The sequence below is a fragment of the Salminus brasiliensis genome, chromosome 12 (assembly GCF_030463535.1).
Source record: "Salminus brasiliensis chromosome 12, fSalBra1.hap2, whole genome shotgun sequence".
In the NCBI taxonomy this organism is placed as follows: domain Eukaryota; kingdom Metazoa; phylum Chordata; class Actinopteri; order Characiformes; family Bryconidae; genus Salminus; species Salminus brasiliensis.
In genome coordinates, this window is record NC_132889.1 from 31,024,109 (window position 1) to 31,048,461 (window position 24,353).

Below are 24,353 nucleotides of genomic sequence, written 5' to 3' on the forward strand. Positions count from 1 at the left end.
TATAAACTGTTCTGCTTCTTTATCAGCTTAAATGTACACATTTTGTTTAATATTATTTTAAATCATGTTGATGTTCCACAGAATGTAACAGGGACAATGGCATCTCTGTCATTCCCTCTGAGCTATAGAATTGCATAACGTTGCATAACACATATTTGTGTGTATTCCTGTAATATGACTCCGCCTCAGTCCATATGCTTCTTTCACTTTAGATGCAGGTATCTGAAGTATCTCTGTATCTCTCAGCTTGTCAACAAATGCACTTGTACAGCTGTCCATGTGGGGACACTCAAAGCATGGTTTGCATTTACTGTGAATTACACTCCACGTCTGTAGGTGGAGGCCATGAGGAAGAAACACCAATTCTCTCATAATGCTTCTTTAATATGAAACTACAATCTAATTTGTTTGGTTGTGCATTTTGTCCCAAGAAGTGAAAGTAAATATAATGACTGTAAAATCTATAAAATGTTTGACTGAATTTAACATTGTGGAAATAAATACAAAAGGTTGTATTGAATTTGCCATTACTTTTGCTTTCACTTTTGTTTACTTTGCATATTTTTTTTTTACAGTAATAATGCTTTGGAATATGCAGAAATGTCTCTAAAACGATGACCTTATATTCACTTAGAAAATACAAATACAAATCAAAAATGTAAAAGTTTAGGCACCCCGTAAAATCACCTATTGTGTTGATTCTCTAAGTAAAAGTAAAATTACTTAGTTAAATTAATATATTGAAAAATCTACCATAAATATGCCATATATTGATAAACACCATATTTAATGTGCCATTACTTTTCCACGTGTCACACTTATTAGGATGTGTAGAAAGCTGAGCTTATAGTAAAATCAATTAGAGATGTTAGAGATTTTACTGATTTTGGCAGCAATTGAACTGATTTCAATAAAACAGGCTATGTAATTAATAATTTACATGAAATTACTCATTAACATTCATATCCTGTTTGCCACTGCTATGGTAGATTGATCCAAAAACACCATAAGCCATAAGAAAGAATGAATGCCTGTAGCCATTTACTACTAACAACTTCATACTGCATTCCAACTTGTAAAAGCCATTTAACAGCACCTGGGTTCATGCAGTGGCAGGTAGTTCTGCTGTAGATGGAGAATATTACTTAGTCACTGGGATTGCATAAACTGCTATGATTTGAAGTGGTGGCATCCATATGAGGCCAGCGTCTGCAAATGCCAACTTCAGAGAGGGAGAGGGGGAGAGACTGCAACAGTGCGAGAGAGAGAGAGAGAGAGAGAGAGAGAGAGAGAGAGGCTGTGAAAACTGAAGCACTGGATCAGATAGCAGACAGGAGAGAGAGAGTGAGAGAGAGAGAAACCCACTGGTCGTGGTGGTGGAGAAGATCACAAGAAATCTCTGAAGCCTCATCACAGCTTAACTGTGCATTAGCACAACACCAGACCAACACTGAGGGAACATTACTGGAACATTTTGCAAGCTTTTAGAGGGGATTTTATTTACCACGCTCAGTGAAGACCTCTCTTTTACTGTGTGTGTGTGTGTGTGTGTGTGTGTGTGTGTATACGTGTTTGTGTGTATTGTTGTGGGTAGCTTTGAGGATGAGGACCTTGCAGGACCACCATAGGATCTCCTTGACTTTAAAGAAGTGGTTCTACCCACAGAGGAACCCTTGAGGAACCCAGAGGAACCATGCTTTGACTTGACTTTCCAGTGAGCGAGAGAGAGAAAGCGAAGAAGAAAAAAAAACATACACACTATCACACGCTCACACACACAGACATACGGGTGGGCAAAAGGTAAGGGAAAGCTGTTTTGTGTGTTCTGTGGCATCCTAATGACATAGCAGTTACTGCCTCTGTCTTACTCATTGCTTTTCTGTTAGATCCAGTATCATCTGCAACCTGTAGGCATGGCACTGGGCTTGACTGAAACTATCAGGAGTGTGTCAAATCTGTTTCTAGTTATGAACCAGGTTACTTGCTCTTGGAAACATTCTGTGGCTATGTGGCTGTCTGTGTGTGTGTGTGTGTGTGTGTGTGTGTGTGTGTGGTCATTAAGATCATAGAAAGGCTGTCACGTTACATGTTCAGGGTGGTGTATGAGAAGTGTCGTTTGAACTGTTCGGCTGTCCACACACCCGCAGCATCTTGTGTAAACTCCTCCCTGACCGTGACAAGCCTGTTCCTTTATAATGTGTCTTATTTGTATATTTATTTATTTACTTACTTACTTATAGATTGATAATTGTTTATTTATTCATTTATGCAGAAATGTCTTAAGGTGACCCCTTGTTTATCTCTTAGACCTTGATAGTAACCTATTATTCCCATTCATTGATTTACAACTGCAATTACAATTGCAATAATGATCTTATATAACTTTAAAAATATTTTTTAATATTTATAATAACATTGTTATAATTATACAAATATTATTATATGAACATATTATTATTATTGTTATTATCATATATTTATTATATTTCTCTCTATATATAATATTATTATAATACATTATTATTTATATTGTTGTTAGAATTAAATAAACAATTATAACATTCTTATTATTATAACAATAGTAAAATAATAGTAATACTATCATTTTGTAAAATTACATGATCATTATTACAATGTCTTTTTATAATAATTATTTTTTTTATTTTGGTACATTATTCTTCCGTATTGTATTTATCGGTGTTACTGTGTGCTTTTTAGTATTGCTGCTACCCAACTGGGACCTGAGTCCCTCATGCTGTTCCCTTCATGTATAAAATGTTCTGGAATATGTAAATATTGTAAATACAATAAACCGATTTCAAAGTTTGACAATTAAGAGACTACTACAATTGAAAATAATGCAATTAAGTTGAATAATTTGATAAATTATGAGTGGGAAAAATGTTAAAGTCCCATCAAAATCTGTGAATGTTAAGACTAATGTTAAAACTAAATGTGATGTATATGTAGATTTTGTTTTTACATTATGTAAATTCATACACTGTAAAACAAAATGTTTTCTGTTCCACCTTCATGTGGTAACAATTTAATTTAATTTCTGTTTTATTCCACTCAAATTAATACTTAACTTTAAATGAACAAAAGAGATGTTACATCTATAATGCTCTCATTAACTAAGTCAGTTACATATAATGTAAATGTTTATTGTTGAAAGTAAATCATACAGACTGCACATTATGAAAAACATTTAGGTAGTGTCTCTGGAGTGCCTACCAACCCATAAATGTGTAATAAAACAACCTTGTCAGTTTTTACTGGACTGTCTAGGTAAGAAAACAAACCTTTCAACACTGTCATCTCATTAGAATTGGACCACCTCCTGTCTTTGTAGCTCCACCCCACTCCATTTGTAAAGGCAGAGAGTCAAAGGGCATGATGGGGTGTGTTTTTTACTGAAGACAGCAGCAAAGCTAACTGAACCATGAGTGTAAATCATGAGTACCTGGAAACCTAAGGACAGAAAGGCTGGAAGAGAGAGAGAGGGAGATAGATGGAGATAATGAGATGTGAACTCAAGGTGAAGTAAATGTTAGCAAGCTAGTGCAAACAGGGACAAATAAGAATAAGTATACAAGTAAGGTCTATGTTTTTTCCATAGTCAATGGAAAGGAACTATAGAAAAGGGTGAGATGAGCAGTGGCTCATTATCATTTAAAGAACAGGAACTCAAACTGGCCGTTCCAAACAGGGCTGTAAAGACAGAGTAAATGGGGTGCTGTTGGGGCTTAAACCATGAGGTATTTTGACCAATGCATGTCATAGACGTCCTATTAATTCAAGGTACTGTGTTAACTTGAGGAAAAGTGTATAATGTGTCATTTTCATGGCTAAAATCTTTATATTGTAACAGACGATACTCATAAACTACGATTGCTATTGTTGAAGTCACTTAAAGTAATTTTAAAGTCTACATTTTTAAATATAAAATAGGATTCTTCATTTTTCTCTTCATTGCATGAGTTAAAACAGTAGTCTGGGTCACCCTGTGCAGCCTAAAAGGCTGTTTCAGCTCCGCACATCCGGCGAGAATGTTATTAGTCTTCCTTCATAAAGTTTATTAAATGAGACTGATGGAGCAAGACGAACTCTTGGTGCAGTCGCTATGGAGATTTTTGTGGGGGGGAGGGACCGAAGAGTAATTTCTAATGTCTTTCAGGTACTTGTCAGAATTTGCATATTCTGTCCTAATTTACATTTCTATTCATGATTTCCATATTTTTGTCCCGTCTTTGAGGGGCCGGTAGAGCACCAAGGCTCTGAGCAGGCGAATATTAAAATGACAGCTGTCCCTTTTCATTCACGACGTTGAAGCAGACAAACTGACAAAGTGAGAGGGGACAGAACAGGCTGTTCAGCCAAGACAGTCCCACTAGCCACACTGGTCTGTGTTCTGTAATCTGCGTTGATTTCAGACAACTCCAACTGCACAGAATCTCACTTGTAAATTAGCACCACTTATATCATAACTCCCCTATCTTTTGAATCTTGGCTTAGGAGGTTTTTCTTTTCTGTCTTGAGTCTCATTGTTTCTTCTCTATGCTATATTGGTTCTTCTTCATGTTCATAGAGAGTCTTGGTTCTTCTAAGAGTTTCTGCATCAAGCTCAGGGAGGTTACCTTTGGAGTCTTGGTCTTCATCAAGTTCAGGAATTTTCCTTTTGAGACTTAGTTTTCTGTTTCTTCGCCATGCTCAATTCAGTGGTTCTTTCTCATGTTCTTAAGAGGTTTTACCTACAAACGTTTTTAAAAAAGGGCATTGTGTCTAAGTTGAGTTGTGAGTCTTGGTTCCTCTACTCAGAGAATTTCTCTTTTGTGTCTTGGTTATTCTCAGAGGTTCTTCTACGTGTTCTTAAAGAGATTCAACTTGAGAGTCTTGGTTTCAGAGGTTTCCTTTTGTGTCTTGGTTCCTCCCCATGTTCCTAAGAAGATGTTCTTCCCCATGTTCTTAAAGAGTTTTACCATATGTCTTGGTTCGTCTTTATACTTCTTCATTAAGCTCATTGAGTTTACCTTTAGAGTCTTGGTTCCACTCAGTGTTTCTTCAACATACTCAGGGAATTTTCCTTTTAAGTCTTGGTTCCGCTCAGTTTTTTTTCCTGACATCCTTAAAGAGTTTCACTTTTAGAGTCTTGTTTTTTTAGGTTAGTTTTTTTATTGGTATTAAATGAAAACATTTTTTTTAGATATACCAGTTAGGATGCTGTGTTGGAGAATTTTAGCTGCATATCCAAGAACTGTTATGATCTGAACTCCAGGGCTCAGAGTTTCACGAGCTGTTACGTAAGCGTGTCCTCATCCACTGGACAGATCAAATCTACACTCCACCGGAGATAGCAACTGCTTAGTCTACAGGAGCCTGATTAGGATGCCACAAAGTCTTTCTAATAACTTTGATTCAAATTACCTCTGCTTCCCCTATTAAATATTTTCAGCATGGTCTAATGTTTTCCGGCCTCAGGGACTAGAGCAGAACCACTGACTGTGACTAGCAAGGTAAATACCATTTGACTCCATGAGCTCCAAAGTGTGCAGGTCAGAATTTGGCTTTTCAAACTGCAAATGCTACAGAAGGTTTCAAAGATTCTAAAACTCTCCCGAATGGACCAGACGTAGGCACAGCAAACATTTGGGCACCCTGTTGTATCCATGTTTTCTCGACTTTCCAAGTGGACATACATTAACTTGTCCACTTGCATATTTTAATGTAGTAATTATTTATTTGCAAGCTTTCCGCAAATGCTACATGTTATGTTTTTCCCCAATATGCTAAAGGTGCCATAGAATGCATTCAATCAGTATTGTGTAAGCTGTTCCGTGGTGTACAAATAGTAAGAATGACTTCAGTTGGTGAAAAATGCTCTGATGGATGTTACAAGCCTATTTACAAGCATATTTTGCCTCAGAATATATATATATATATACTTCTTTATTTCACAGTGTGTCAAGTTTGAATGCTGCATTTATCTTGAGTTTCTGCACACACTGCCAAAGAGAAAGGCAGCGGAGTCTGGAGGTGATGAGCTGATCTCCAGTATCAGCAACATCATCTTTTCCTGAAGTTGTTGTCTGACTGGGGCTTTCAGTAGTGGGCTAGGTTTATGCATATTCTGGGTGTGTAAATATAGCAAAAAGAGTCCAGACAGTGATGTAACAGTTTTGAGGTTTTGGAATTGGCCCGTGTTTTTGCTCTGTTTTGGACCTGCTGGATTTTGTTTTGACGGCGGAACAACAGTGTTTGAGGTTCATGGTTTGTCAGTTCCATGTACTGAACTCTCATTATGCAACTATCCCAATGAAAATACAGATGGATGTTCTAGGGCACATTTAAACTCAGCAAATAATCAGATAATTTGCCACAAATTAACAAAAATAGCATATTTAAGTTTGTTTGCAATTGCAAAACCAAGAAAGCATTAAATTTGACCAAGGGCGCCGACTTTTGCTGAGGAAAAAACAACAAAAAAAGTCAATGTAAAAATATTTTATTGCACGTAATTTTGGAGCATTTCTATTGGTCCATTCATCATGTGATTTTGACATGATATAAAGAACGGCAAGATTAAAATTGTGGCAAGTGAAAAACAGTGAAAAACGTGGGGAAGCAAGGCTAGTCTATCAGAAATGGAGATGTGTGTAGTTCACCTGGAAGTGACTCAACTGGGTATAGGAAAAGGCCAAATCCAGGGCTTGAGTGGGTTCTCCGGAAACAAGTTAGAGATGGTAGATGGTGTGAGGGCTCTATGTGTGTGTATGTGTGTGTGTTTGGGAAGGGGGCATGAGAGAGTGAGATAGAGAGATCGGTGTCCAGTCAGGCCACTCAGGTCACTTCCTGACATATCCTCAGGAAGCAGTGACCACGCAGTTTCATCACAGTAACAGGTGTTTCTCCTTCTAGCGGTAATAAAGCTCCCTCACTTTTTCTCATTAACCTCTATTATGCCAAACCTCTCTCACTCTCTCTCTCTCTCTCTCTCTCTTTCTTTCTCTCTCTCTCTTTCTCTCTTTCTATCTCTCCTTTTTTTCTCTCGCTTTTTCTGAGTGATTGGCCACCTGGAGGATGACTAAAATACCACCGCATGAAGCCGGCAGTCACCCCTCAAACACTCGCACGCACACACACACAACCTCTACCAGACAGGTTTCCATGGTAACCTCTATATCCCTCCATTTCTTCATCTCGTTCTTTTATTCCTAAGAACTGTAAGGCCGAGGTTGTGTGTCTGTGTGTGTGTGAGCGAGTGTGTGAAATTGTGCTCGTATGTGTGTCTGTGTGCACGGAGGAAATGATACGTTGTGTTTTTCTCATTATCACTTTCATCTGATCTGAAGCTTCTCAGCTATTCACACTCACTGATATAGCAGCACCTATCAATACATGCTCCTCAAGTGTGTGTGTGTGCGTGCGTGCGTGTGTGTCTCCTGATGACTCTCTGCGGGAGTACAGTATGTCTTAGAGCAGAGATCCTTGGAAGTGTGTGTGCGTGTGTGTGTGTGTGCGTGCGTGCGTGTAGGGAGGGAGACAGGCATCTATTATTAGAAAGACAGATCACTTGAGTCAGACTGGGTCTGGACGCCTAAATCCGGACCCCACCGCCGGCTTCCAATACAGGGGCGATCAGGAAAATGACACGCCATTCAAATAACAGCGTTCATAAATAGATACTGAGGATGATGATGATGATGATGATGATGATGATGAAGGTGACGATGATAATCATGAGCTGAAGTTTAACCCCCGCTTTCACCCAAGCCAATAGTTGTGTGTGCTGCTCTGCAGAAGTGAGGTGTGGATCTGAGTTTCACAGTAAAAGTGTGAAATTACTTTAATTAGCTACATATGCTGCCATGAGGACACACACACGCACAGAGTAACACTTTCCCGCACAATCCCAGAGCAGAAGAGTAACACAATCACTAACACTTCACTAAATCTGCCTTCATCACTACATATATAACACAGCACTGCATCTGCTGCCAGATTTCCATTTTGGTTCCAGTTTGCTTTGGTTTTCCCAATTAAAAGATTGTAAAAATACACAGCAGTCAGGAGCATTTAACTGAATCACTTTCACCCACAAATACTCCACTATAGTCCACTATAGAGGAGCATTTATTTATATGCTAACACGTCTAACTGAAGCCTCTTACTGAGAATTGTAGTGGTAATTGCATAATCTACTGACTGGTTGAGGATCGAATTGAATATAAATATACATATATCACTGCTGTCCAATGAAAAACACAAATCTCATGAAAACAAATGTTTTCAAAGCCAGTAGATTTTATAATCTCATTACAATTCATGTTGTCAGTCTTTTACTTGTCTTATAATAACGTTGCTGTTTTGGTATGGCTGGTGGTTTTGTCCTGTAGGTGCTGGCATCGTTGGTCAGGGTGCCATTATTGAGATATTGCCATTATTGAGATGCTCCTAGAATGTCTGTCAGCCAATCGCATTACGAGGTTGGAACTGACTGTGGTCTAATAAACAGTAATATGATTTTTTATGAATGTAAAACGTTTAGAATTCTTAGAAATAGAATATGATACAATATTATAGAGTAAAGTAAATAACTTACAAGGCCATTAGAAAGAGTAAAATCAGTCTTAATATATCTTGTGTGGCCAGATATACCCTATAACGCCTCCCCAAAGGGAACAAATTTGACAAACAGAGGATTGAATAGAACCACCTACAATTTTCAAGCTTTGTATTAGCCCCACTGGACCTGGTAGTCGCTGTTGCATTTGTACTAACAGACTAAAAAGCTCAGTAGCACAAAGGAAATTCAGAGCAATATCTCTTAAAAAAATAACTGTTCATCACTGCCAATTTCGCCAAATCTGGGAACCATGTTTACATAAATTACATCAGGGAAGACTTTTAGTGCCTGGATATAGAAAATATAATGAGTAGACAAGTGCATGAATATTTATCTTTACACACAACGTGTTAATTGCAAATGCAAGCGTCCATGCAGTCCATTATACTGTCCATTATACAGTTATTGTCTTTCATTAGTTGCTATGCCCTATTCACTATATAGTGCACTACATTGGTGTTCTGCTATTTTATAGGGATGTCCAATAATGTAGTGCACTGTAACAATCTCACAATGGACAGTAATATACAGTGTACAAATGATGTACACTAAATAGACATGACATACCCATAATCCATTGTGTTGTTAGGTTGATTTGTGCACAGCTACTCTGAGGAAGATCAACCATTGTTTATGTGAAGCAATCTGCTGTCACACAGCAGTGAGCTGACACACGTAACGGGGTGCCCAAAATCATCCTCTACCTTGTCGAATTTTGTTCCCTATAAAAGTGCTATACATAGTGATCTGGATTTTCACATGTAGGGATAGTGAATAGGGCGCAGTTCTGGACACAGCTATTGTGGTCTGAATTAGGAATTGTAGTCCACATTACCTGTACACTACAATGTGTTTAATGTATTCACAATGCATTACAGGTTTTAGAGAACTGTATAGGGAGTGGAATATTGCATTTGGCAAGGGTTAGTGAGGTCAGGATGTTGGATGAATACCACCTCACCTCATACCTGACTCCTCAACTCATCTCAAAAATATTGGGTGGAGCACTACCATCATTCCAGAGAACACAGATCCACTTCTCCACAGCTTAATGCTGGAGGCTTCATACCTCTCTAACCCACACGTGGCATTAGGCATGGTGCTGATAGGATGTTTATCTGAGAGTCCTATTCCCGGGAGTAGAAAGGCTCGCTGTCAGCAAAAGATGCAACTTAAAGAAGCTAAATGAATTCATTAGAATGTGTTGTCCACAAACTTTTGGATATATAGTAGTGTATGTAGTTAAACGTTCATGCGATAGGGAGTAATTTTAAATGCAGCTCAATTAAATACTTCTGCCGTTTTTTGTTTGATGAAGGAAGGAGTGCTTTGAGATGATTGAGAAAGGCAAAAAAAGGTCATAAATGAAGTGTCCATCATGGTCTGCTTTTCACTATAGGAGATCCATTATTCACATGCAAATGGCCAACTATGCATTGCTGATTCATGGAGAGGATATATTTAATTATCTGTAATTATTAATTGATGTAAATTAGGTCATCGAGACCCAAAGTTAACAATCCAATGAATTAATCTATGGACTGCTAAAGGCTAAAATCATTTCTAAACTGACCTCAAGCACTTAGTCCAAATGTAAGGAGTCAAATATTTATAAAGATATTTATAAGATGTCAGAGAACTGACCTTATCTTTCACTCTGTCTCAGGTCCCTGTGTCCAGTGCAGTGCCCGCTGACGAGACAGGGAGGCCTGGCATTCCATCCACTGGTTTGCACTGATCGAACAGAGTGGCATGAGTGTGGGCAAGTCCCACCGGTATAGTGTTGTGTCATCGTCGGAGGAGGACGTGCATCGCCACGGCAACATGCCCGCCCTCGGCAATGGTTTTGGGAATGGCAAGATCCAGACAAGGCGGAAGGCACGTAGCCGTTTCGTCAACAAGACCGGCCAGTGCAACGTCAGCTTCACACACATGGAAGAGCAGTCACAGCGCTACCTGGCCGACATCTTCACCACCTGCGTGGACATTCGCTGGCGCTGGATGTTCGTCCTCTTCTCGCTTGCATTCATTCTGTCTTGGCTGGCATTTGGTTTCGCCTTCTGGGTCATCGCCCTCATGCATGGCGACATGGACAGAAACTCCAGGGATGACTTTACGCCTTGTGTCATGCAGGTCAACAGTTTCGTGGCCGCCTTCCTGTTCTCGGTCGAAACGCAGACCACCATCGGTTATGGCTTCCGCTGTGTGACGGAAGAGTGTCCTATGGCTGTGTTCATGGTGGTACTGCAGTCAATTTTGGGCTGCATCATTGACTCTTTCATGATTGGCGCCATCATGGCTAAAATGGCGCGCCCCAAGAAGCGTGCAGAGACCTTGCTGTTCTCCCATAATGCCGTGATTGCCATGCGGGATGGCAAGCTGTGCCTGATGTGGCGAGTGGGAAACTTGCGAAAAAGTCACATTGTGGAGGCCCATGTGCGGGCACAGCTGATCAAGCCAAGGGTGACGGAGGAGGGCGAGTACATCCCACTTGACCAGATCGACATCAACGTAGGTTACGACCAAGGCTTGGACCGCATCTTTCTCGTCTCACCCCTGACCATCATCCATGAGATCAACGAGGAGAGCCCGCTCTTTGGAATCAGCAAACAGGATCTGGACAATGCAGACTTTGAGATTGTGGTGATCCTAGAAGGCATGGTCGAAGCCACGGCGATGACAGCTCAGGTGCGCAGCTCTTACCTGGCCAGCGAAATCTTATGGGGCCATCGCTTTGAGCCGGTGGTGTTTGAGGAGAAGAACCACTACAAGGTGGACTTCACGCACTTCCACAAGACTTATGAGGTGCCCTCCACGCCACGCTGCAGCGCCAAAGACATTGAGGAGAGCAAGTCTTTGCAGTCTAGCGCTAACTTTTGCTATGAGAACGAGCTGGCCTTCATTAGCAGGGAGGAAGAGGAGGATGAGGAAGACAGGAGGGGGGACAGGGGAGCTGAGATGGAAACCTTGTCAACCAACCTAAACATTGACCAGAGACCATACCATAGAGAGTCAGAGATATGAACTCAGACACCCTTGACCTTCAACTCTAGAGACTTTGTTTTAACGTAGATCCAGCCTGTCCCTTTAGCTCCGGCTCTGATTGAAAGACGCACAGAAAAGCAAGTGCCATATGAACGTTTGACCCCGCTGATGTAGTGCCGTGCTGTAGTCAAGGGCAGGCAAGCTACATGCTTGCGACTGGATGGCCTTCCTGTAGGAAAACTTGAAATAGGATTATTTGTTTCATACTGTAGTTTGAAGTGATAGCTTTAAGTGATCATAATGCAATATTGAGCTAACCTGGGCGCCAAACTTGGTCTGACGTTTACATTTAAGTTAAATTAAATAAAATATGTACTACCTAGCCATTAATGGATCACAATCCACTTTGGTGTTACCTGCAGCAATAAATATAAGGCATTACATGTGTTTTCTACATCTTAGCCTAATGGCTAACTGTCTTCAGCATACGGAGGAAATATTCTATATGCTACATTTTGTTTGTGTGTTTAATGTCATAGCATTTAGGTCAACATGAAGCACAACATGTCTTAACATAAAATATGTGCTACTGTCAGAAAATACTGTATGGATTAACAACAGACTATACACATGGGAAGGAGATACAAGCTTAAATATCCATTAGGTGAACAAGGTGGCACCCAGGTTAGCAGATAGTTAGGCAACTAAGTATCTTATATTCACTAGTGTGTAGATTAATGTGTGTGAGCGTAAAAAAACAGTCATTATTTTCCCCCGTTTTGTTTCCCAAAAACACAGCAGCTATTTTACCGCCATACAGAGGATGCAGCCTTTACCGCCATACAGAGGAACACATACACACAAACACACACTCATGCCACACAATGATGAATGAATTCATTCTCAGGATGCTTTGTCTTGCACAGCAGAACACGTTCGATTCAAGCACAGAGGAAATGGTGTTGAAGTTAGGTTGCTGCAAACTAGAGGGTAAAAGCACCCATATTGTGATATAGCACAAATGCTATGTCTGAACTTAATGGGCCGGTTTACCAGACAGAGATGAAGCCTATTCGCAACCTTCCTCTTTCTTTTCATTGAAAACAATCTTAATTCAAGCGCTGTTTAATCCAGGACTAGGCTCAATCCATTTCTAGGAAACCGACCCTAGATGTGTTGCTTAATTTACTGCATATGAGCTCCGACCTTGATGGTAGGCTGCTAACGCAAGAACTACTAGCAACTAGCAGTAACTAACACAATCTGACTACGTTAAAAGCGGCAGGGAAATAAAAAATGATAAAAAAATAGGTCCTCAAATTCAAACCACTTCAGTCATGGCTATAATTATCTCTATTGTTGCATATCGTGGCTCCTATATCAGGATATGCATTTAATAGGCCTTTGTTACACTGAGCAGGCCTCATTGTTAAAAGGCTTGCTAATGCTAAAGAGCATGGTGCAATACTAAGTGTTAATCTGCTTTTCAGTGGTGAGGGTGATGATCAAATGTTTAAGGTAGTCCTACGGCTAATGCTCGAGGTTAATCCCGAGCAGTGGGGGCAGCATTTGAAAATATCACCAAAGATGTTAGGCTGAAGGGCTGTGCAATATTTGAAACATGCAAAACATAGGATGCTAAGTATGCCACCTGACCTTTCACATACTCTTAGAAAAGGTGATGGCATGGAGAACCACTTTTGGTTCTTTGGTTCTCCCTGCATGTAGAAAAGAACAATAAAAACCTGTTGATTCAAATCATACTTACAGTAGAAGCATCTGCCCATTGACTTCTGTTACTGATGCATTATGGGTCAACATGTTTTCTGTTTCTTTTCTAAATGCAGAAAAAGGGTCTATGTTATTGCTCATGGTAACTGACTGTGCACCAGAGAGGCAGTGGACAGTGATTGTGTTGGAACACACTATACTATTCCTTTAATGGAATCAGGAACTCTGATCCATTGAAAGGTGATGCCTCTATTTCAGTGGTTTCCAACCCTGGTCCTGGAGGACCCCCTGCCCTGTACATTTTAAATGTTTACCCTGCTTTACATCTGATCCATTTAATCAGCTAATTAACAAGCCGTTCCTGAGTTGAAGGCAGTTGCGTGTTGGAGCAGGAGACCACTGCAGAGCAAAGCAGGGGGTCCTCCAGGACCAGGCTTGGGAACCACGGCTCTGTGGCATCCCTCCAAACAACCCTTTGACACCTTTATTTTTAAAAGTGCAGGTTATCAAGCATGTGTTCAAACTCAATCAGAGCTCAAGTAATACACAACAGCGCTCCACAATCCAGACTATCACTGCTACCATTGCTGAGCGTGATGATCTGAATGCCTCATTCCCTTTAAAAAACAGACAAAGGCTGTGTGTGTGGGGGGAGGTGTTAGGGGGAGGGAGTGAGACAAAGGAGGAATAAATGAGAAGAGTGTGTTCACCCACTCACACCATCCATCTCTTGGCTCGCTGGGAGAAAACGAGCATGCCTGATTAAATAAAGAAGGCATTATGTAAGATAATTTTAATAAATTAAACGTTTTGCGGAGATAGATTACGGCCAGCCTCGTTCCCCAGTAAAGAGGGAACCAGAGACGTGAGGAGAGGAGAGACAGACATTCGCCAGGCCCTCCTATATTAATCTACAGGACCCTTACCAGGCATAAATCAAGTAATCTATTTACGGAACAGTCTAACAGCCTTGGAAACTGGATTATTTTAATTTAGTAAGCTGCTGACTGATCGTAAACACACTTTATACGACATGCTAGCTTTCCTTAAGAACTCACAATGTCTTCCTTTATTTTTAAGCTTGTGCCAGTGATAAGGCAACTTTGCTTCCTTTTAGTTACTTCTTAAGCTTTGTTTCAGGGCAGTTCTTAACATACCCTTGCTGGCTTGGCCTTGTAGTTTCCCCCTGGGGAAATCTTTAATGTTGTTTTCACCTCGTCTGCATTAATTCAGAAGTTTTCTAGATGACCCTTTGGATGGGCAAAGGATGGAGTTAACAGAAAACTCAAAAAATGATGTCCGATTGCAGTGATTAGCAGTGATTGCTGCTAACGCCCACATTAATCTGTTGCACCTACAATCAAATCTGTTTATAAGCCAGAGAAATAACTCATTTAAATACTTAAACTCCAGATTTTGATTGTCACACAATATCTAGTATTTCTTTTGCAAACTAACCCACAGTATCTTTTTCTTTTCTATGTTAGCTTGCTAGTTAAACCCTGAAAGGTTTATTAGACACTAAGACATACTATTCAGCACCTACAGGGACTTCTGTACAAACTGGTGGATTATTCTTTGCTGATAGTAGTTTAACAGCAAAATGGCTATATTTTTATGTTGTGCTCAACAGGAGTAGTTTGTCCAAAAAACCAAATGCCAATGATTTTTCACTTACCCCAGATGTAGTCAATCGGTCAAGACATGTGATATTTGATGTCTGCCTCTTTAGTTTAGTGCTAGGCTAACATTGCTAACAAGTACTGCACTTGGATTGTCCCCAATCTAATGAAAAACAACGTAAATGTATTAAGTAAAATGTCATAGATAGACCTTATATAAAACACTACAACAGATACTCACAATGGCAGCCCCAACATTCAGCTATGCAGAGAAATGAAATTGTGTGTTTAAAAACAATGTGTTCTGAGCAGGTGGAGAGATGTTTCTTTGGTGGGTGTGCATTTATGGAGATCGGACTGGAGAAATTGTTGAGACAATTACAGTGTTTGCAATGTTAGCCTAGCATCTATCATTCTATACTACAAATACACACGTGAGATATCAAACATGTCCTGGCTGATTAATTGATTCTGGGGTAAATGATAAATCCTGTTTGCCAGATTTCTATTCCATTAAGCTTTCGTTTAGTTTCGAGCAAATGAGCAACTACGGGAGATAGCATTACAAGTTCTCTAGCATTGTCTAGTATAATGGTATTTCAATTATTTCAACATGTTATATAAAACAGTGCAGTAATGGCACTGCAATCATATGCAATCATATTTTCCTATTCAAACCTGCTAACTGGAAACCGAAACTGGGAAGTGGCCACAACCTTAGCTAGAATGAGGTGGAGTCACAATATTCCTAGTAAGGTATTTTATTATTTTGTTATTTATTTATTTATTTTCGCTAAATAGCCTTTTGTTTCAGACATACTACTTGATTGTGCAGGACTTTCTATCTTGAGATAAAATAAGATATAATCCCTACAGTAAGATGTTTTCATAGAAATATGTGCAAAAATCTTAGCTAGAAGTTGTTGTTATTTCGGTAATACAGCCCCAGAAACCTAAAGTATTCATAAAGTTTATGTTATGTATAGGTTAAGCTTGGCCTTTGCCGTCTTCATTCTACTGGTCTTACAAGGGCCACTTATGTAACGTAGGTGCTACAAGCTTCGCTTCCGAGGTGAAGTTGGTGAGGGCCTGCTAAAAACAGCACTGAACTTGAAGGTCAGCAAATGTTTTCTTTGTGAAATGAGAGGAGTTGAAGCAATACTGACAGATGGACCTCACACAAATACAGATTTCATGCAATTAGATGCTAGTTTCATTATAGTTTATTAGATTGTGACCAGTGCAGATTGTTTAAATACTAAATATACCTTGACCTATGTCTAGTTCTATGTATGTTATGTACATGCTCTTGGTATTAGAAGGGACAGAAGCAGAAGAGCTAGGAACAGAGAAAGGCTGCGTATGGCTGTTAGATACTATATTTGTACAGACTTTTTGCCTCTTCATTTCTTGACGTGTCTCTTAAAGACGTAGGACATTTTCCCACCAGTGTAGGACAACCTCGTGTGGAATAATTGTAAGTTAATGGATCATTCGTAGAGACAGGTGTTAAAATAGCATTACCAAAAGTAAAGTACATGAAATGAGCCCCACAGCAAATGCTGCTGCACAACTTGCTGCAGAGACAATCGCTCTGGCAGAAAGCCTGAATCTTCCAAAAGGCAGATTCTGAGTTTGAGCAAAGGGTGATTTAATGTCACATGCTCTTAGGGATGCCAGTTCTATACATATTCTTATAATATGCATATAATACCTAGAAATGGGCAACTTTTAGAGATATGAGGTTCCTGGAGGAGGAAGATAAGTATACATAAATTACTGCAGTGTGTGGCTCAATCTCTGAGTCTCACACTTTAGTCTATCATACTGAGACTCACACAGAGTAAGAAAGTCCACTGGCCAGATGAAAGTGTTCATTTCCATTTCTACACTATGCTATTATCTAATGTTTAAAAGAATATATCTGCACTTCTTAACTTAATGTCAGTCTGCCATATCTGTAGCATAAGGTTGATTTTTGGTGGAGTAACTGATCACAAAACTCACGGTTCGGATCACAGGACAGGTTTTTGAGATTGGACCATTTTTCAGTGGTTTAATATTTTGTGTGACTGCTTCGTTTGTATTAGTATTTTACTTTGACACAGTCTGTTTGTTCATTTGTATTAGTGACTTTTAATTTGACACATTCTGTTTGTGATGTAGCGGCTGAGTGCAGTGACTAGATCTATCGAGGATGACCAGAGATGTTATAAAGGATATATTTAAGACTTTGGTTTGACGTATTTGATGATTTCTTCATTTCAGATGCATGGCCGTGCTCGATGTGTGTAACTTCTGGCTCTCGTAGAGGTTTTGTCCACTCACTCCGTTCACTTGACAGACAGCTGTTCAGTCTCTGTGTTTTCACAGCAGTTCTGCTTCAAGATTAAGAGACTTACTGTAAAAAAAAGTAACAGCTGATATATTAAAACTTTGGCTATTTATCCAGGGTTTCACGTGTTTTCTGTGTGGGGGTGATCTGTACGGATCATGGATTATCGGTGACTCGATATACCACTATCTGCAATAATATATATATATTATATATATATATAATTGTATAAAACAGAAAGAATCCAATACTGATTCTCAGTCTTCTCCACCATATTGAAAGGTTAAAGGTCACCTCAACTCACAACCCACAAAAATTATGACTTGAGGGTATGTTCATGTCCACCTTTAAGTCAGGAACTCGTATTTACCATGATTCCGTCAGCATGTGAACACAATTTTTGTATGGCCTTTTCTGCACGTTGTTGCGCATCCACTGAAACTCAGCTCATGTTTTCCTGGTTAACATAGCAAACAGCTCACTTTGCTTTTTAGCTCATTTTTTTGCTAAGCTAAGACATTGATAATGGCATAGTTTCTGACAGAGTGGACTTACTTACAGACAACAAATCTCAAAGTACACTTGAAATGCTCCTCCTATATGAGATGTAGCTAAGCTTTTTAAAAAAACTGGTGGTACTGCTTCGGTGCAAACCACCAGGGTAAACCAGGTTTGTCTTAATTTTCCAGAATTTTTAATATCCACCGGAGGAGAGAATGTTTGGTCGGGGTGCTCTGGCCTTTAGAGTATTGTTAAAAATGTTAAAACGAAATATGCAAACTGTAAAAAAAAGAAGTGTTTTAAGTTAGACACCAAAATCATTTTTGCCTTCTGGAGTAGTTTGTGATGTAAAACAGTAGAACTAATTAGTGTTTCTAGTCTTTCTTTATTTCTGTGTTTATAAACACCAGATGGTTCCATACACGCAGCTACTTCACAACCTATTCCATAGAAGTTCAGATTTTCAAGCTGGAACCAAGTCTCGAAAATGATGACAGCAACTGTCCTTCTTATCCAAAGCTCAACACATCACATGCATGTACAGTAGTTTGTCTCATTATGGCCTTTCCTTGTGTTTATTTTTTTCCTGAAATGTCAGTCATAGATGTCTTCCTTCAGACTTTGAGGTGTAATATCTATATACGTTTGTATATCAAGAGCCATCTGCAAATACACTGGATGCAAACCGAGGTCTGAAATTAAACAGGAAAACGTGATGAACTTGAGAACCAGGCTGCACTTTGTGTGTGCATGTGTGTGTAAGGAAGAAAGAGAGAGTGTGTGAAAGAGAGTGAGAGTGAGAGAGAGAGAGGGAACAAGAAATCATACACGGGGGAAACAGGTGTTCTTTATGACCCCTAACATCTGCGCACGTCGATGGTTATATAATATGTTTACTGTGACAGAGACTGAATCTCCCCCAACAAAATTTTGTCTCTATCTTCATCAACATACACACACACACACACACATTGAGTTAGCACTACTCACTGCCTACACTGTAGCCTGTTATGTTTGACCCCGGCATGAACTATATGCACTTGTGTGCTATTCGAAATCGAAAATAGAAAGGGCTGGCTCAAGTTGGGGTGGGCGATATCCCTCAATTTATTTTAATGACATTTGGGCAACAATATTTCATGATATGATATAGAAAATTATGCAGTTAGGGGAACTTTTATGTCCCCAAGTTATACATTTCATAGACAGATACTTTATTACAGAATAAATAGCTTTGGTATTTCATATATTATTTATTACACCACCAAAACCATTATAATTTTCTTTTTCTTTGCTATTTTGGCCTTGTCCCCAAGCCAGACTTTGAAACTTCTTTGCTCCAATAAAAGGATAAAAAGGAAGTGATCAATCCATTAAAAACCATAGCCTGTTTTTATAACTCAAAAATACACAGAATGTATTATTTATGCTTATATCCATCCAGCTTTGCATATTTTTGAACAATATACAACAATTAGCCATAACATTAATACTTATAATATATTGTGTAGGTCACCCTTGTGCCACCAAAACAGGCATGGACCCCACAAGACCTCTAAAGGTGTTGCTGGCTTATTGGTTGTTCTCCCTTGGAACACTTTTTGTAGGTACTGACCACTACATACCAGACACCCACCTGATGTGCCTGATGTTTTGGAGACTCTGGCTCTGACCCAGTCGTCAGTCGACAGTTTGGCTCTTTATAAAGTCACTCAGATTCTCAGATGCTTTCCCATTTTCCCCTGCTTTTAACACATCATCACTGTCAAGAACTGATTGTTCTCTTGCTGCCTAATATATCCCACCCCTTTGATTTCACTTTACCTGTCAGTGGTGTTAATGTTATGGCTGATTGGCGTATTACCGCCCCAACATTACTGTCATTACCACAACAGCCTATGTAAGGCTGTTTCTGTAAGAATTTTATTTTAAGTAACACTTGTTCGTTTTGTAACCATGAAAACCCAAAAGGTTGGTGAACCTTTGTAATTTCCTGAATGTGTGCATAAGTGCATATATATATATATATATATATATATATATAATAGTATATAATAATATATAATATATATAATAACTTATGATATATGATATATAAGTCTTTACATTTAAAAATGAAAACACTGTCTTGACATGATTAAAACAAAATAATAAAACAAGCCCCCATTTATAGTATCACCCATATACAGAATAATAATAATAGTACTGCACTAAAAATATGAAGTGACTGCAAACATATACTACAACTAATAATAACCATAATAATATGTTATTCTTATGGTTGTTCATACTATGTTTAAAATCCAGTTTAATACGTTAAATAGTGTAATGTCATATGAGCTTTGTCCAACAGAGCACATCAAAGCACAATAAAAACAACCCCTTTATTAATAAAAGTAGTTACTTTCCTTGTTTCTATATAAACTAAGCGGTTTAGCTGAAACCAAGAAACCCTCTGTACACTAAAGAGTAAACGAGCAAGGCCTGTTTGTGCAGTACAGTACTGTAAATGTTTAAAGGGTGTGTTAAGCTCTCCAAAATGATTACAGAAAAATGATTATCAGTCCAAGTTTCATTTGAGACAATTGTACCTCACACTGTGTTTAGGCTTACTGCAGTACACACTATACAGTCAGTCCATATCGTAGGACAACATCTCACCAGTATTCAGTTTTATAACGGGTATACTTCTCAGCCCCAGGCCTGAACAGTGTTTAAAAAAAGAAGGCTTAGCCATATCCATCCATCTCCTCCCTCCTTAAGCACAGTGCTCTTAATGCTGTGGAGCGGCGGAGCAGCTTCAGAGCCCCTCTCTCTTTCTCTCTCTGGCGTACAGAGAGACACATGCCTCTGGCTAGACGAAATTGAGGTGAGAAGTACAAAAGCACCGAGCAGAAACCGGCCACTTACATAAAAGACAGTGGCAAACAGCAAGCTGAAAGCTTAGATGACTTTATCTGATAGTCTCAGAAGACTTGGAGACAGACATGACTTCTGCTAATCACAGACACAGGTTTTTCGCTCTAGCCGTGATTACAGGTGCTGCTTTTTCCCAGGCAGATAACGTTGCGTACAGACAGCTCAATTTGCCGTTTGTCGCTCAAAAATATGTTAAGAGCAAGACAAAACATAGGGTGCCGAAGAATGCATTTATTTCAAGTATTTTATGTCGCTCTTTCATGTATAAATATTAAGTATGTGACTTTGGTTGGGGTGACAAATGGGGTTAATTTACTGTTGTGAAAAAAAATAGCACTTAGTTCTGCTTTAATTAGCACATATATGTCACTTACATAACCCCCATAATATAGCTCCAGCATAGTTTTAACACTACACACTAATCATTCCTGAGTTTTACCAGTCAGGGTTTCTTTGTGTACTCCCAATGCCAAGTGCTAACAGCTGATAAGATTGTTGCCAGATTAGCTTGTAGCCTTGCCCCCACTAGCTAACCTAGCTAGCTTCCCTGGGTTTGGCTTGGTGGAGTATTGCTGCCTTCAAGTCCACCTCAGAAGTTTGTACTTATAACTTTGGAGCTCGTAAGTATGTCATGATTTCTGTGATTTTCGTTACTGCAAACTGCAAACACTTACTGCAAACAAAACAAAGAGCTAGGTTTGAGAATTAGGTGAGCAAATCTTTCTCCAAGAAGTATCAGTACCATGTACTTATCTGATTTTTTCACATGTAGATGAAAGAAAACCATTAAAATATAGACTGCAGTGTTTATGTTGCTCAATAACCAACAGATAACCCATTTAAAATAAAGCTATCAGCTTTTTTGTGTTGACATACTAAGCTCGGAAAGTTGGGCCTGTCGAAAAATCTGAGTTTCCCACTTGTAAATTTGAGTGTACAAAATAATTAGGTGGTGCTTTCCCTTTCAATGTGTGTTTAGCTCCAGTTTGGTTCAGCTGAGGTTGTCCAGCTAGTTTTTAAGAGAGCAGACGATGGAAAGAAGAGATGATTACCATTTCCCTGTATCTTTCACTTCGTCTTGTGGCGAGTTTGAGTTCCCTTTCTGAGGACCCTAGCAGACCAGTAACTGGCACAGTCTGGATGAGCTGCTCTCCAGTATCAACACCACTATATTTTACCCTTGGTTGCCATTGCATTTTACAATTTTGCCAGCTTTAACTAGTGGGCTGGATGTGAGTACTAGTAGGTTGTAAATATAGAAAGTCAAGACGAAAACTGTTTTTGGAATTTGCCCGTTTTCCAGGCCTTGTTTTTGGTAATGCCGAATTTTCTTTAGGGCTCTTTTACACTGTATTGTGGGTAAACGAGATAAAGACATGAAGTCAAAACTGGAGGACAAATATGAACGATCTGATGGGGAGATAGCCGGTAAGTAACCCTGTCACTGGTTCAACTGTTGTCCTTCCTTGGAGCACATTGGGTAGGTACTGACCACTGCCTACTGGGAACACCCCACAAGACCTACCTGATGTTTTGTCTAGATGAAATCACTCAGATACCAAACTCTCATTATTCAGTTATTCCATGGAAAATGCAGTTTTCCATTTTAGGGCTCCTTTAATAATATTGGGTAATAGGGATAAAGACATGAAGTCAAAAGTGGAGGACAAATATGAAAGGCCTGATGGAGAGATAGCCGTTGAGTGACATGTACAGATATTCGTTTCCATGGTGACGCAAATGCCCTGACAGTAGAACTGAAGAGGATGGACACTCCAACACAGGCACACACACACACACACACACTCACAGGGATTGAGAGAAAAAGCGACACAGACACTTTTGGATTGTCATCTCTGAATTTAATCAATGTTGTCTAAACTCCCTGTAATGAAGAGATCATCGCTTCAAAGCAACATGAATAATTCATTACTCATTACTCACAAAGCAGCCATCAGGATTTTAATCAAGAAGCACACACACCTGCTGTTTGCTCCCTCCCTCCCACTCACTCTCTCGCTCACCTACACAGGCCTAAAATACAACATGAACCGCTTTCTCTGAGACTAAAGAGCAGATAAACACTGGAGTATTAAAACTCGTGTGGTTTGTGTGCATGGTGTCGGTACGGTCTGTTCTTGCACAGTAAAGCCATCCACATCCTGTCTGTATAATTGGTACGGGAATGATACTGAGGAACTGTTCTGAATGCCTCCCTGTTCTTTAGAAGGCAGAGTAAAGCTCTCTCAGAATATCCAGTGTAGTTGAGAATGTCGTTTTTGGTATCGACGACACAAAGTAAGTGCCAGGCTTTAAGATTACTGTAAATTAGTTAATCACCAACTCAAACCCAATGCTCACTCTACCTGTAGACCGTTCTGTCTGAGTTTGAATACAGACAGAAACACAAATTCACACTCATACTACTGTTTCTGTGGGGTATTTCCTTTGACTTTTGGATTGCTGTATCTAAGCCATGCTATGTCTACTTCAGTAATTCACATGCACACACACGAACACACAATTAGTGGTTCATAGTTACCTGATAAACCAAAGGATCCCTTAATTAGGATCACCTTCAATTACTTGTGGGTATAATAATATAATATAATTTACATAAAGACAATGGTTAAACAACTTCAGCAGGACAAAATGCACAGAAACTAAAGGTAACACTGAGGAGTCCTCAATAGATGCTTTGTACCTGGTACTTGCTATATGAGATAATGTGATTCAGCTTGGTCATTTATTGGTATACAGGGTTTTGAAGAAACCCCAGAGGCTGTACAGTCAGACAGTGTCTCTACGTGCAACAGTTCCATTTCCTACAGACATTGGCTTTTAACGGCATGACATCTACTGGTCAAGAATAAGTATTACAGTGGGAAGAGATATTACAGAGTGAAGTGATGCTGTAAAGATTCTCTAGTGATTTAAAAATGGGATCAAAGTGCTAAAGATGGCTGTTAATGAACATCACTACATCATTTATTTATTTAGTTCGGACAGCAGATGAGTATGGAGCTGGAGTCAACAACCAGAGGATGAAAAAGGAGTGTTCAAGCAAGGTCCCAAAAACTGAAGACCCAGTAGAGAGGAGAAGGAAGGGAGCAAGAAAATGAAGCACAGTAAGACAAAAGCCACCAAGCCAGGTTAGCCCATTGGTCAGACCACTGCACACAATGAAGTGGTCCTACATTTAATTTCCCTTAATCTTAACTGAACTGTAATTATTACTATTACAGTTACTGTAATAATTATTACTTTTACTACTACTATTGCAAATGATCCGGAAGGTTTGTTTCTGAAACCAGACAAAAAATTATACAACACGCACCATGGTCCCAAATCTCACTGTTCTTCACTGCACATACCATTAAGCTAACCTCCTAATGTTTTTGTCTCTGCAGCCTGATGATTCCACGTCCGTGCATGCTGAAGTGGCTCTAATGCAGATGATTGTAGTAAACCCGTTAGCAACACTATAAAGCTCATTGAGTGGTTTGATGAGCCTGAGCGCTACATTCTCATCCCTGCATGGACCTTGAGGCCTTTATTGACAACTTCGGAGGTTCCATTAATGAAGACTTGGCCAGAGTCAATAATTAAACAGGCAGTGGAGGGCGCAAGCCTGTGC

The 24,353-nt window shown here is 39.4% G+C and overlaps 1 protein-coding gene across 1 annotated transcript; it reads left to right on the forward strand.

The window, feature by feature from the left end:
* Positions 1–1,341: 1,341 nt before the first annotated feature.
* kcnj12b (potassium inwardly rectifying channel subfamily J member 12b) lies at positions 1,342–18,517 on the forward strand. The gene is made up of 2 exons (XM_072693438.1): positions 1,342–1,800; positions 10,290–18,517. The coding sequence occupies exon 2, from the start codon at positions 10,376–10,378 to the stop codon at positions 11,645–11,647; it is 1,272 nt and encodes a 423-aa protein (XP_072549539.1). The 5' UTR covers positions 1,342–1,800; positions 10,290–10,375; the 3' UTR covers positions 11,648–18,517.
* Positions 18,518–24,353: the final 5,836 nt, after the last annotated feature.